Raw genomic sequence first — 13,652 nt, 5'->3', positions numbered from 1 at the left:
AGAAAAATAGTGCAATCAATCAGAACTGCCTGATTAAAAACCGGCGTGGGCAGCCTGCCTGCACACTCCCACCTGCCGCAGACTTGTTCACTTACCCACCTCCAGCTGCTGAGAGAGACAGTGCAGCCTCTGGCGCACTGCACTGTTGCTTTCATAGTGCTCCTTTCCTACAATGCCCTCCAGGCTTTGCAAAGGTCAGTCACAGGGCTCTAAGGCAATGGCCTGAAGTGACTTTGAAGCAGAACTGGACTTTTTAATTTTTTTTTTAGGTCTGACAGGGCTCTGCTCTAACACATAGGCCAAGCTGTCCTCACGCACCCACTCACTGCAGTCAAGTATTCAGTTGAGACCCCGGCTCTAGTGCACCAGTGTACATAGGCTTAGCTAGAACTCCTCATACTGTTCCATTTTGTAAAAGCTCAACCTTCAGTATCAATGCAGAATCTGTGCTTTAACCAGCATAATGTTACTTGAGGTTGCTGCAGAAGCAAGGGCATCAAGACCCTTGTTTACTTTACACAATGCAAGAAAAGTACTGAAATCCACTTTGACTTAAGTGGAATGTGTCTTGAATACTTGAAACCTGCAATAAAAAACGCCCACACCTCATCTTCGAGCTATGGTTATACTACATTGGTGTTACATTCTTGTGTTTGACAAGAAATACATGATCCATGTTCGTGAGACAAACTGTTCAGAGCTTTGAGCACAACATCTGGCATGTGGTCTGTTATCATCTTGGGACTTATTAAAATGCTGCTGAAGACTGTTTCATTTGACCATCTTGCTGTGTATTTCATATCTGAAGAGCACAACCTAAAAAGAAAACCAAACGCATCACAAATACAATGGCGCAGACTGTCAGAACTGGTGCTGGATGCCAAGCCTGAACAGACAACCTGGAGACTTTGGACCTTGCTCAGAGAGGAGTTGGAACCGTCTCACAGCAGGAAGGTGGGCTCCCAAGGATGGTTCTGACCATCAGCAAACAGCTGGAAATGCTGCCATTCAATGTCCCTGAAGGCAGAACTACACCAAATTGTACTGCGCCTTAACAGTGAAAGAAGCTATCCAATAATCCTGCTCAAAGAAACATGGAATACAGTCTGAGCAAAGGGGGGTGAGGAGTTAAGCTCTGCACAGTCACATGGTTAATGTCAAATTTAGGGAATGAGTCAGTGGTATCAGTAGGAGACTAGACACTAGATTTAATGCTGCACATATGATGTATTTAGGATTTTATTTTACAGAACAGTACATGATGGGGGCTCTTGCGTGCTAGTCCAATTAAGAAAAAAAAACATGATTAACTGCTGTGCTGTGGAGTAAATGAAGGAAAAGAAAGGAATTAAGTAAAGTAGAAGAGCAGCCATCGAGAAAACCTGCCACATCACAGGTGTTAAGAGTATCTAACTTTTAAAACCAGTATTGAATTTTTTAAACATTAAAGATGTGAAGCTTAAATACAATACTAATCTACTGAATGGGAGGAAAAAAAGTGGGTTCCTTCTCCAGCCCTTTTCTTCCCTCTTCTGCAAGTTACAGATTTTTTTTTTTTCTTCTGTAAGATGGTCTTGTGCAAGTTACAGTTGCTCTTACTTCTGTTTCAGAATGAAACAAGGGATATCAAGTACTGTCTGGCCTGTGGGCTGTTTGCACTTGTTTTGTCTAAAAAACCAACATCAACAAAACACAAACAAACAAAAAAAAAACCAAACCCCAAACACAACACTGCCCCACCAAAATCACTATCACCAAATCCTCACCCTTCCAGCAGTTTCAGCTTTTCTGTTGTCTTTGTCTCACCTTCCTGCATCCACAAAAAAGCAGCAAAGGACAGGAAAGTAGAGGCTGCATGGGTGCACTGGTTACTGGGGCAACTGGACCTCTCCAGTCTGGCCAGGCCCATATTACAGGCAACATTTTGCCTCTTTCTCATCACCAGTATTCACATGACTACTTGATAACTAGGTATTCTGTTATTACTTCACTACTACCAGGACATAAGACTGCAAGAGCTGCAGTCTCAGGCAGGAACTGCAGCATGCCAAAGCTGAACTTAACAGTCCTGCTGTTTAAAATCATCCCTTGAGCACACGCAATATCTGGGCAGAATAAGGAATGCAGGCATAAAGAGAAACAGTTTCCAGGCCTTGAAGTGAAACAGAAAGAAGCAGGGAGGCACAGAATAAAAACTAAAAACCTGGCTAATAGCAAAAATGGGTATTGGAGATGCAGATGAGACACAGAGCTGGAAATATGTACTTTGAAATTGAGAAGCAGCTTTAAGTAGATTTTAGGAAAACAAGGCAGTAGTATTCATTATTCTACTTACCTCCTAGAGCTGGATTCTTCTACAATATGGATAATCTTTCCAGGAAGATACAGACGAGGATACTGAGGTGGGGAATTTAGGTGCGATTCATCCTCAAGGGCATTGTATGAAGGTGATCGATGAACCATTAAACTCTCCTCAGCTAGAAGTGGCTGGGTGAGGGCATCTTGGTTTCTACCATCCAGCTCAGTTGGGAAGTTATCTGGATCTCCTCCAAATACTTCGTACCAACATCCACGCAGCAAAATCTGGTACTGAATTCAGAAAGAAAAGCCGTCAAATTGAGGTTTGGCATCTCTTCAAATAACTTATTTTACTTGTGTGCTTGCACACGCATCACCTGAAACTATAATTAAAATACTGAAAATGACTGTATGCACAAGCTCCCCAAACTTTTTGTTTGATAAAATCTTACCTGATTTTCCCTGCAGTAATACCTATTTCACTGATATCTAACCCAAGCCACTAGTAACACTACAGGAAACATTACAATCTTTACCAGTTGAATTATTCTGTGTGGATTCTGCTCTGCAGATTTACATTTTCTTGCATCTGTAACTTCTAACTGTCTGTTATCTTATTCTGTATTTACAACGTCACCCAGGCCCTCCACATGACTCCTCATCCTGGGACTACATGGAAATCTTGTGGGTACAGTAGGTTTAACTTTACATGTTCAGAGATGGCAGTTTTGAATCTTTAAGCCACTCCTCTATACCTCCAGTATCATCTTGCCTGACACCACGCTGTTCCAGCACTTTCAAAACTGAGTTTCTCACTAACAGTAAAAGAAGAGATAAGCAATTAACACCGTAACAGAGAAATATTTGCTTTCCCAACAAATTTTGAAGGTAAAATTTAAGTAAAACCACTGATTTGTTTACTTAATGATAGTAAAAGGTTATTAAAGTAAGTAATCTTACTGATTTTTCATAATTTTAGCTGGTTTGGGGTTTTTCTCCCCCCATTTGCATTTTGTAATAGTTTCTTTTGTCAAGAAAACTAGCAAACAGATAATTTCAGGTCTTGGATGTGGTGCACAGATATCTTCCAGGTCTTCTTGAACCTTCATTTCCAACAAGACAGCTTTATAGGATAAGGGACTAACAGAAAAGTCACTGAACTAAAAACAAACGCTTTTGTTCCAAAACACAATTGTAACTCTCATCATTAAGATCAAAAATACACACACTAATTGTCACTTCATTAAAGCTGGGGCTTAACCCAGGTAACAATTCCACTGACTTTTAACTAGGAACTGCATTTAGTTACCTTGGGTCTGTTGCAGTTTGCCACAATTCTCACTATCCTCCTTTTTAAGTCCTCCATGTTGGGCATACTTAACCTGTTTAAACACACATAGAGCAAAGTAAAGAAAAGTCTCCTATTCTCTGCAATCTAATGCATCCCTGAAAGAATCATTTAAAAATATTTCCATCTCACCTTGCAACAAGGTCCTTTCCAACAATGACTGAAACAATGAAGTGCTTAGTGTAATCTGCAAGTGATTTGCTTAAAAACAACAACAAAAAAGACGTACTTTAGATAAAACTAAAGATATAAGCACACTTTAGTTTTATGACGATCATTATCTTCAATAAAAGTACAAATACAAATTCTGCAGCAACAGAAGCAGCATTTGCAGTCTGTTCTTCAGTAGGCTTTCAGACCTGCTTGCTACAGATGACAGAGTAACTTCAATGCTGGTTGTAACAGTATGCGTAGATGTCAAACAGGCCCAGCTAGGCTAGTCAGGTGAGCATTTTATTGCCGAAACATTTATTTTAAACTCTAATTATACTATCTGACAGAATTCACTAGATATATTTCATTCTGTAATATTCCCCCAAGAACTCGACTGTAACTCAAGATGGAGCAAATCTAATTCCAGTGGAGAATGTATAAACAAACTCGTAACACAGTCAAGCCCAGAGTTATCATCTAACGTATTTGTCAACTACCTTGAAGATTTTTACATCTTAAGACACAGAACCAAACAACAGAAGTCTCTTACCTTAACAGTCCTCCTGGAGGAGAAAAGGCATAACACCTTAATGTTGGGAAAGAGTTCCTGAGCATGATCGCCAATATAGAAGCTGTTCCACCACCCAAACTGTGACCAACTATCACAAGTTTATATTCCTATAGACAGAAAGAGAAGACTGAAACATAGACCTACACCGAAAAACCTGCGTGTAATTTTTCTGGCAAACCAAATTATTTGGAAGGTAACTTACTGGAGCAATTGAGAAAGCCTGGTTTAAAATTCCATCATTTATTAGCTTCCGATAGATATAGTTTGCAGCTTGAGTTATTCCCTACAAGACAGCATTTAAAGTTAGAAAAGAAGGGTATATCTAACCTGAAGTGTGATAGACGTAAACTTTAAATACAACACCATCACAGAACAACTTTTTGCAAAGCTGGTCTTCCCTTTAAACATGCTCCTGACAGAGGTCCAGTTATAAACAAGTGGTCTTGTATGTAATGGTTAAAAAGTTTTTGGAATATTTAATAAGGACATAAAGTCTGACAAGAGGATTACAAATTCTACCTTGCAGTTCCAGCGGCAGTGTTTGATGCAACAACCAAGTCACTGAAATAATTTGTGCAATCCATCTCACAAGGAGAATACTCTTCTGTTTAACTAAAGGATCCCAGGTGTTTATAGTTTTCTTACTGCCGAGATGATTTATAAACATCTACAGACTGCACACACCTTATGTACAAAGCCATTCTCTAGAACATCCTCCAGTGTCAAGTCTTCACAATCTGCTGACAGATCAGTGAGAATGTCCTGTAAACAAGACAGCTTTTGTCAGACCTCTCTGCAGGGCTTCATGGCTCACGGGTCACACTCTCCTACTCAGCATTGTCATAGGGACATCATCAAGCTGACCTCCAAGTTGGTAAGCAACAAAACACAACCCACCATAAATCACCACCCAAGCAAATATATACAGCAATCGCAATTCTGATTCCAGCAACTACTTCCAAGCTGCAAATACAGACATTACAAATGCACCTCCACTCACAGTGAAAAGGAATTACCACGGCCTACCCTCCATGCTCTCTTCCAGTGGCACAGGAAATATTACCCATCCAAGGGCCAGAAGGCTTACAACTTAAGCCTGGAGGACGCGTACCTGTGAGTGAGTTGTTTTCACATGTGCCAGTGTAACATAATTTCCTCTAGATACTAGGAGTTTGCCTATTTCTATAAAGCTAATTATATATATCAGATGGATGATACCTCAAAAGACAAGGTTCCTCTCACTGCAACCACAATAGCTTCTTTTTTGTGATCCAAAGCAACAAAAAATGGAATCTCATAGATCTGGAGGGGAAAAACATAATCAGTAATGACACCAACTTTTTATAAGAGTAAGCATTTGTTCTCACCTTCTGAAAGCTCTCTCATTGAGCTCTCTTTATTGTATTATGGAAAGAAGCTGAATTATTTTCTTACCAAGTTATTATAAGTGCCTTTATTGCAATACTGAGACAGATTTATGTCAATGGTTTTGTGGCTGTTCCTTTACATTAGGGGAAAAAAAAAAACCCAAACCAGAACTGAATGTTTCAGGGCTTGTTTTCATTTGGCTTTGCATCTTGTATGTTATAAATGCAGAAGGCAAACTAGAAACTTCACCCTTTGCTTTCACTGAATGCCTGTCCAGATTGTTTACCTTGTTATGAAAACTGATGTGAATGAAGTCTCTGTACTGCAGTCCTGTTATTCTTAGGATGGATCCAAAGTGAAAGTTACGACGATCACTGCCAGTTATATCAGTATCTGTTGGTCTAGTTCCGCAACTAACAAATACAGAAGAGAAAAACTTTAATGTTCAAATATTTTCAGTTTCCTTTCAAGGAATCAAACTCAGTTACATTTGCATAAGATTTCTGCTAGGAATCAAAGGCTATTTTTTTTTCTTAAGAGTACCAGTAGTCTGATACAAGATGTTACCTCTGACCACAAACCTGGTTTTGCCTGAGCAGCATGCCATACATTTGCAGTTCAAAGACTGGCAAATACACCATTGCTACAGGACTATGAGCAGAGCAAACAATGCAGTAAGAAAAGAATTCTTAAGACTACAGGCCAACGACAGAAAATACAAACAAGCAAAAAGGAAATTCAAAACAAATTCTGTACAGCAGACTTATGTCATGTTTCATCTATTGTATTATGTGATTTTTCTTCCAAGTCATTTATATTTTAGTAGGTTAAATAATTTCATGCTACTAATTAAGAAAATCATGGTTACAGTCACGAACATCAGTGGTCACTTAAATATACAGTAATCCTACACAGCATTATGCATACTTCAATACTGATTGTAGAAATTTTTTTGAGTAAAGGGGGAAAAGGGAATAATAGGAAGCTGGAGGAACAGGTAACTTTTGCTACTTCCTTTAAGACAGGGAAAACTGTTGATACAGTTTTATTTATATACATATGCCCAAAAGGCAGCTCTAAAGCGCCTCATTTTAAAATGCTCGGTTTAATTCTAACTCTTCCTTTGACATTTTGCTAAATGGTTTTTATTTCTCTCAGTCACAAACTCTTCTTAAGAAACAAAAACTCATCTGTTTCTGAGGATGGAAGGATGTTGGAATTTTGTTTCTGCTTTGATGTTTGAATTTGTGAAAAATAACTCTACCAGTCAAGCTCAGGTACTCCCAGGAGCAATATAATTTAATGCAACAAAAATACTGCTATTGAAACTATTTTATTTCTGTTAATGCTAGTTCAATAAAAGGAAGCTATGTGTTTTCAAGCTCTTGATTGAACCTACCAGTCACCATTGAGCTTACAGAGTGCAGTAAATGGGTTGGTGTATATGTAATAGGGCCAGCCATAAGCAGCTGCAGCAAACAGCATATAGTGAGCAGCATTCTCCAGTTCAATATCCAAATCGTCTGTCTGAAAGGACACGGGGAAAGAAAAGGAAGGAGAGAGAGGAAGAGAGGTGTGTTAAGGCAGCCCCAGAATAAAACCTGAACACAGACTAGTGAAAATCAAGGCATGATGAAATATGTGCTATCCAAAAGGAAAACCTCAAGGTCTAAGAGGAACTAAAAATAGCCACTTGTATTCCAGGAAAAAGCCCTGTGTTTATTTACATAGCTACACAGCTCACCAGTCTTGAAAAGCTCTCATTAGTTTCTTCCAATACTTACACACTGATAAGCTCAAGACTGAAAACAACATTAACTCCAAATATGTTACTTAAGGATGTCAAAGGAATGGCTGAAGAGTCTGTAGCACCTCTCTCTGGTAAGGACTTTTAAAGCATGACACCATCATACTGGCTGGATTCAAAAGGAATTTGATAGAAATTGTTTGAAGTAGAATTATATACTTCCATGAAACACAGACGAAAAGAAGTTAAAATAATTTACGAAGGCATTTTACCATAGAAGACTAGCAAAAATCAATTAGCAAACTGTAACCTCTTTTTGCTTCTTATCTTCTCTGGATATTTGCAGGAGACATAATTTAAACAGACCACAGTACTAAAAGACTAGCTTTTCAGTTCTATGCAAATAGGACTAAAGAATTAATTTTCTCTCTGTTCCCCTTCTCTCCCAGCTCTTCAACAGTGATCAAGTGTCCTAAATGGTTCCTTTTTGTACTTAATTCCCCATTCGTATATAAGTTCTACTTAGGCAAAAGCAGACAAATGTTTTGACTGCAAACTCATCAAGATGTTTTCACTGCATGTATTATTAATTTAAATTGTTGTGAATTTTTACAGTAGTGTTTAATCTTGTTAAAACCAAAACCAAAAACCCCTTGCACAAAGAACTACATTTCAGTTTGATCTGGCACCACTTCCTAGAGTAATTGCACCGGAGGCTGCAACAACCCTATCTTACCACAAGAGATGATGGAGAATGACACAGGACTTCTTCAGGCTCTTTTGGGCAACTTTCCATTTTATCTTGCTCTTGATGGAGCAGAGTCAAACCAGCTGCTATGTCACTTGGCACCAGATCAGTGTCCTGTACAAAGAAACGAAAGAGCGCTTAAAGCCATCCCACGCCTCAACATGGCAAGACTATCTCCTAAGAAAATGCACATGGAATTCTATTTTTTCAGTTTATATAAATAAATTTCACTCAGAGACAATGTGCATTGGAGAAACCGGTCGCAGCAGCATCTAGCTTCCTACCCTTCTGTATATATTGAATGCTTTCTTCACTAAGACCGATGACAATTCTACACACTAATTTCATCACTTAACAAAATACCCAACAGAGGACCCGCTCGGCCATATAGCAAATAAAGATCCAGACATTATTGATCACCATTCTACACCACTATGTGAAAAGCTCTATGTGAAAAGTCCTCTACAGTCAGAGCTGAGAAGGATTTTACACAGGAGAAGGCTGAAGGGCTTTTATTCAACTATCTGGGACAGTCATCTCTCTGTATGACTTATGCCCTTTACCCTATAAACCACTGAGTAGGCTGTAGCTATAAATCAGCATGCCCAAGTACCGCTTGATAAACAAGACCTACTAGTCTTGAAATCATGAACAGATTTCAAAGTCAACATTGAACTATGACTGCCCAAACAGTAGTGACATGAAATTGAGCTAAATCAATGCTATGCAGACTCCAATTTCGCAGACACTGTTTCCAAAAAGCAACTTCCTGCATGTGCACTCTCTAGTCTGGCACGTGCTCAGAAGTGGCTCAGAATGGGAAGACTGCCTTAACAGACTGTGGGGCTCATTTTTTTTAACAGTCAGAAAGTAGTCCAGTTCTTTGCTATGGGCATGACTCCTTACTCATTGTCAGTAGGGAAAATGCCTGGATCTTCACATATTGAGGAAAAGAAACTCACCCTTGTTCTCCTGACTAGGTACCTAAGGAGAAAGAATACTGTTTTCTCACAGCCCTTCATGCTTGTGAAGGGAGAGAAACCTTTGTTAAAGGGAAGGAAGAATCAGTGTTGTATACCTTGTAAGGGAATCACCTTTAATTTTGAAATTGGCATATTCAAAACCTGATTTCAAGACACAGGGTAGCAAGGGACTTCTAGGTGAACAAAGGTACACGTGTGTTGCAACATCTGCAAATTCAGAGTTAGTCAAAACAGAACATAAAAAACCCCTTTCCATCTTACTGAAAAGTAGGCGCGGAAAAGCTCTGCAATACTTGTAAAAGCCACTCGATGGTCATCATCTTGCACAATACAACAACACAGTAACCTGATTCTTTTTTCCCAGACTCTGGTGGCAGTGTTCTTCACGTTATATAGCAACTGCCCTGACTGACTGCTTTCCAGGTTCCGATTTACACTATCGGTGAGGTAGAATGTCTTTTTCCCACCAAGTGGATCAAAGACGATTACAACTCCAATGATGGTAAAGATGATGATAACCCAGCTGCAAAACAGAAAGAAGTGGGATAAAAGGACTGTGAAACCAGATACTCCTGATAAGTACGCAGGAAAACACAACTATAGATCTTGACAGACAGAAAACAAAGTTAGGTATGAAATACTGCATGAACACCATCTGTTACTGTCTTAAGGGTGCATGCTCTGTCATCGGGCTTTCAATCCACTAGGCACAAGAACAAGGCTGTCAGCAAATTTCACATAGGGCACCAAACTCAAAATCACAGCCCTGTGCTTCGGAAATAGCAACCCAGAGGTGTGAAGGCTCTATTTTTCACTACCAGTTAAGTGATCTAGTTAACACCCGCTTCAGATTTAGTTTTCTACATTGCCATCTATCCCTCTTACCCTTTCCCATCTTCACCTCCTTCCCCTCACTTTAGCACGTGCTCTCTCAAGGCAAGTAGCTGAAGCTTGTTTAGGGAAGGACACCAACTCATTCTAGCTGTCTAAACTTAAAAATTCTTCTCTCTTCACAATGAAAACCCTTCTATGAGAAACCACAATAATTTATAAGAAACATCAAAGTCTCCAACTTGAAGGCTGGAAAAGCCTTCAACAAACACATACAAAACCCCTGTAAGCCGTATTTTCCATTTCACATACATTATCAAGCTTAGATTTGCGGGGAGGCACCTTTACCTTGCAATAACTGTCCCAATGATGACATTTATCACAGTCTTCTCGCAGTGCACACTGCTGTCTGTCACCCATACAGCTCCTACAACAGCCCAGATGAATTCAGGCAAATAGAGAAGTAGGCGAGTATAAAGTAGCTTGGGAAGTGATTTTCTTGGGCCTGGATTAGAAATCGTTCCTGAAATTACAAGGAGAATTTAAACCAAGAACTGTTTATGAATGCATCTTAAGTACATAAAAGCCTACCTGGATATACAAACTTTCTAAGCTTTACGGAAAGTAAGAAACTTAATTGAAACTATAAAGTATTTTCATACTAATGGAAAACTATCACTGAAAAGAAAAACAACAATGGGTTTATAGCTGTGCTTCTTAGAATCTACTCTACTAATACCCAAAATCATTCTCTAGTCGGACAGTTCTGCAGTGAACTGTAGTGCTGTGCCCAGCATAAGCCAAAGCCGCACACTGGAGCATTGGCTCACCTACAGTTCCTGATGACTTTTAATGCCTGCTTTTATTATTATTCTACTTAGCTTTTAGTTGGCTGAATATTTCATTTTTAGATGCTACTTTGCTGGGCTACAATGAAGTTCTGTTTACTCAGTCACGAAATAGTCATTTAATCCCCATTTTTATGTAGGAGAACAAAAATAGGACCATTACCAGGACAAATACTTCTTAGACTATTTTCTGTATTGTTAGCTTACTAATAACCTCTTCCTTTTAGTAATCTTAGGTCATAAAAAAGAGAACAATTTTTGGCCAGCTCACCTCCTTGAACCAGTTTGTTGATCACAGGGTTATGAGGTGGTGGGGTGTGCGTGCTCACGCACAGGCAGGGTAATTTGTAAAGGCTTAAAACACTGCAGAACAAAAACAACTTTGGAAACTATGTTCCAATTGTAAAGCTGTGGTTCACATCCAGTGACAAAGCTGTTTAAAAAGCCCTTGATCCAGTGGTCGCTCATTCCCATTCCCGGGCTGTAGCCTGTACTACAACAGCATGGTTGCTTACACAGATACAATCTGATGAAACTGTGGTTCCTGAAAACAACTTCTTTCCTTTCCCAGCACCACAACCCAGTGTACAAGTTCTCCAGTCAGGTTCACCACTGGCATCACTAACACCCACGTCAGTACAGTGCAAGGGGTGGTGCAAGAACCATTGCTCCCAAACCCATGCATTATAATCACAGTCCAAGACAGCTCACCATTAATTTTCTTGGAAATCCAGCCTCAGAGTTCTTCCATGTCTTAGTTATAAGGGCCTTATAGCTGTACTTTCAGAAAGAACAAGGCTCTTTTCTCCCTGCTATTTAAAGTTACATCTCTCACCCCCTCAACTTTGATACAAACTGCTTAACTTGGCTAATCTTCCTTTCCCTTCTCTGGAAACTGTAGGAAAAAACAGTGGTTAAATTCAAGGCCAGATTTATCATCCACATCTCTGCTCTGTCATAGTTTCTCTTCATGCACCCTTTATGCTTCTTTCCACTTACATAATTTAAATACTCTTTTATTTACAGTGTGTTGTGAGAACCAATACATTAGAAATTGTGGTGTCTCATCTATTACTCCAGAGACCACACACGTATTTCAATCTTCCTAGCATTACTTTGATAACGAGGTGCCTCACCAGGAAAAAAGCTTTCCTACCATTTTTTAACCCCAAATGAACCATTTCTACAAATGAGTAGAAGTTGCATTGGGGCCCTTACTTCTGTTTAGCTGTTCACTTCAAGCTGTAAGTCCTGTTCTATTTAACGGTACTTACTGCATTAGTTTTACTACGACATGTATATAGATCACTTTCCTATGTGTTTTTTCTCAAGCAGCTCACTGCAGCTAATGAACTTTCACAAGACATCACTTAGCCTGCCTATGCAAGGCAAAGCTAACATGATACTTCAGATGAGAAACTGGCCTTGGATAAATCCCCCTAAATTCCTGCCAGAGAGGTTGAGCGGTGTTCCATTCGAGGTCACGTATTAATGGTGAATGTAGAGGAAGTTCTCAAGACGCTCCGATGGCAACGAACATGTCACCATTAGCTGCATTAAGCTATTGTGTCCATTTATTATTTTAGGTTCCTGACTAACAGAGGTAATGCTATTAAAGCAAATACATTAATGCCGACAGACAGTTTCTCAAGTTTGACTACCATGAAAGCACTTGAATTTCTTTGCATTTTTTTAATGTCAACTCCAGACTAGAAAAAAACCCAAAACCACAACAATCCTATTAGGTAAATATAAAGTGTTATTATTAACTATTTACCTTGCATACTGACGTACACAAGAGCAGATAATGCACATATTATAGAAGCCAGGAGAATGAGGAGGACGAGCAAGTAGCTGTGCAGCAATCCTCCCCCAGGACAGTTAAACTGCCCTTTATGAACTGTGTAAAGAGCAAGAATTCCAATCCACCTACAGGAAAGTAAGATAATAGAAGTTATAGCTGGCAGGGAAAGGTGCATCCTGCAAAGCGATCACCTGACAAACAGCCTTCATCTGAACGAAACCACTAGGGTTTTCATCTGAACGAAAGCATTCCACTTCAGACTAACAGAAAGAGAGCCGTTACAGAAGGAACTGGCCAGAACGAGACGACTCCACGAACACTCAGCAGAAACGGCAAGAGCCTCCCCGCAGATCCCGGAGGACCCAGGCGGACCTAAACAAAGGAACCACCACCTTACTTCCAGAAGTCGCGCAGCCCCGTTACCGCTGCCCGCCGGCGGTTCAGGACGGCCGAGCGACCGCGGCCCGGGGCGCGCGGCAGAGAGGGCAGCAACCGGACCGGACCGGACCGGACCGGGCGAGTCACGGCGCTCCCTCACGAACGCGCCGCTCCCCTCCCCGCCCCCCCCCCCCCCACCGCGCCTCAGGAGCCGGGGGCGGCGCCAGGCGGCCGCAGGCCGGCCCTGAATCCCGCCCGCCCGCGGCAGGAGCCGCGGAGGGACCGGCCTTACCACACCAGCCTGACGAAGAGCTCAAAGGCCCCCGGGAGGACGAAGTCGTCGCTGCCGATGGCCCACCGCCTGCCGAACACCACCAGACCCGGCATCCTGCGGGCCGCCGCCGCCGCCGCTCCGTGACGGCCGCCCGAGCACCGGCGCCGCCGTCCCGCTGCCCCCGCAGGCCACACCGCCCGCCCGCGGGGCAGGCGCGACGTCACGGCGGCGCGACGTCACCACGCACCGCCCCGCGGACATGCCGCCCTTCCACACCCCCCCCCCCCCCCCCCCCCCCCGC

The 13,652-nt window shown here is 41.2% G+C and overlaps 1 protein-coding gene across 2 annotated transcripts; it reads right to left on the bottom strand.

Annotated features, from left to right (window-relative positions):
- Nucleotides 1–250: 250 nt before the first annotated feature.
- DAGLB (diacylglycerol lipase beta) lies at nucleotides 251–13,553 on the bottom strand. 2 transcript variants are annotated; one of them, XM_049791096.1, is made up of 16 exons: nucleotides 13,370–13,476; nucleotides 12,673–12,824; nucleotides 11,167–11,258; nucleotides 10,396–10,570; nucleotides 9,478–9,739; nucleotides 8,222–8,347; nucleotides 7,138–7,265; nucleotides 6,025–6,151; nucleotides 5,589–5,672; nucleotides 5,055–5,132; nucleotides 4,573–4,653; nucleotides 4,350–4,477; nucleotides 3,779–3,847; nucleotides 3,608–3,680; nucleotides 2,336–2,589; nucleotides 251–816 (listed from the first exon to the last, which is right to left on the bottom strand). In XM_049791096.1, the coding sequence occupies exons 2-16, from the start codon at nucleotides 12,708–12,710 to the stop codon at nucleotides 624–626; spliced, it is 1,908 nt and encodes a 635-aa protein (XP_049647053.1). In that variant the 5' UTR covers nucleotides 12,711–12,824; nucleotides 13,370–13,476; the 3' UTR covers nucleotides 251–623. The 2 variants fall into 2 exon arrangements, with proteins under 2 accessions (XP_049647053.1, XP_049647052.1); XM_049791095.1 differs by lacking the exon at nucleotides 11,167–11,258 and having other exon boundaries at nucleotides 13,370–13,553.
- Nucleotides 13,554–13,652: the final 99 nt, after the last annotated feature.

This window comes from Accipiter gentilis, chromosome 33 (assembly GCF_929443795.1).
Source record: "Accipiter gentilis chromosome 33, bAccGen1.1, whole genome shotgun sequence".
NCBI classification, from domain to species: Eukaryota; Metazoa; Chordata; class Aves; order Accipitriformes; family Accipitridae; genus Astur; species Astur gentilis.
Note: the sequence above shows the minus strand (reverse complement) of the source record. Positions and strands in the feature narration are given on the sequence as shown.

Bases quoted from the DNA above. Each gene is read 5' to 3' on its own strand.
- DAGLB (XM_049791095.1), bottom strand. From the start codon at position 13,464: ATGCCGGGTCTGGTGGTGTTCGGCAGGCGGTGGGCCATCGGCAGCGAC. The intron at 10,571-12,672 runs GTAAATAGTTAA...TTGTAATTTCAG, and splicing joins TGTGTACGTCAGTATGCAAG to GAACGATTTCTAATCCAGGC. The intron at 3,848-4,349 runs GTAAGAGACTTC...GTTGTTTTTAAG, and splicing joins CCTCCAGGAGGACTGTTAAG to CAAATCACTTGCAGATTACA.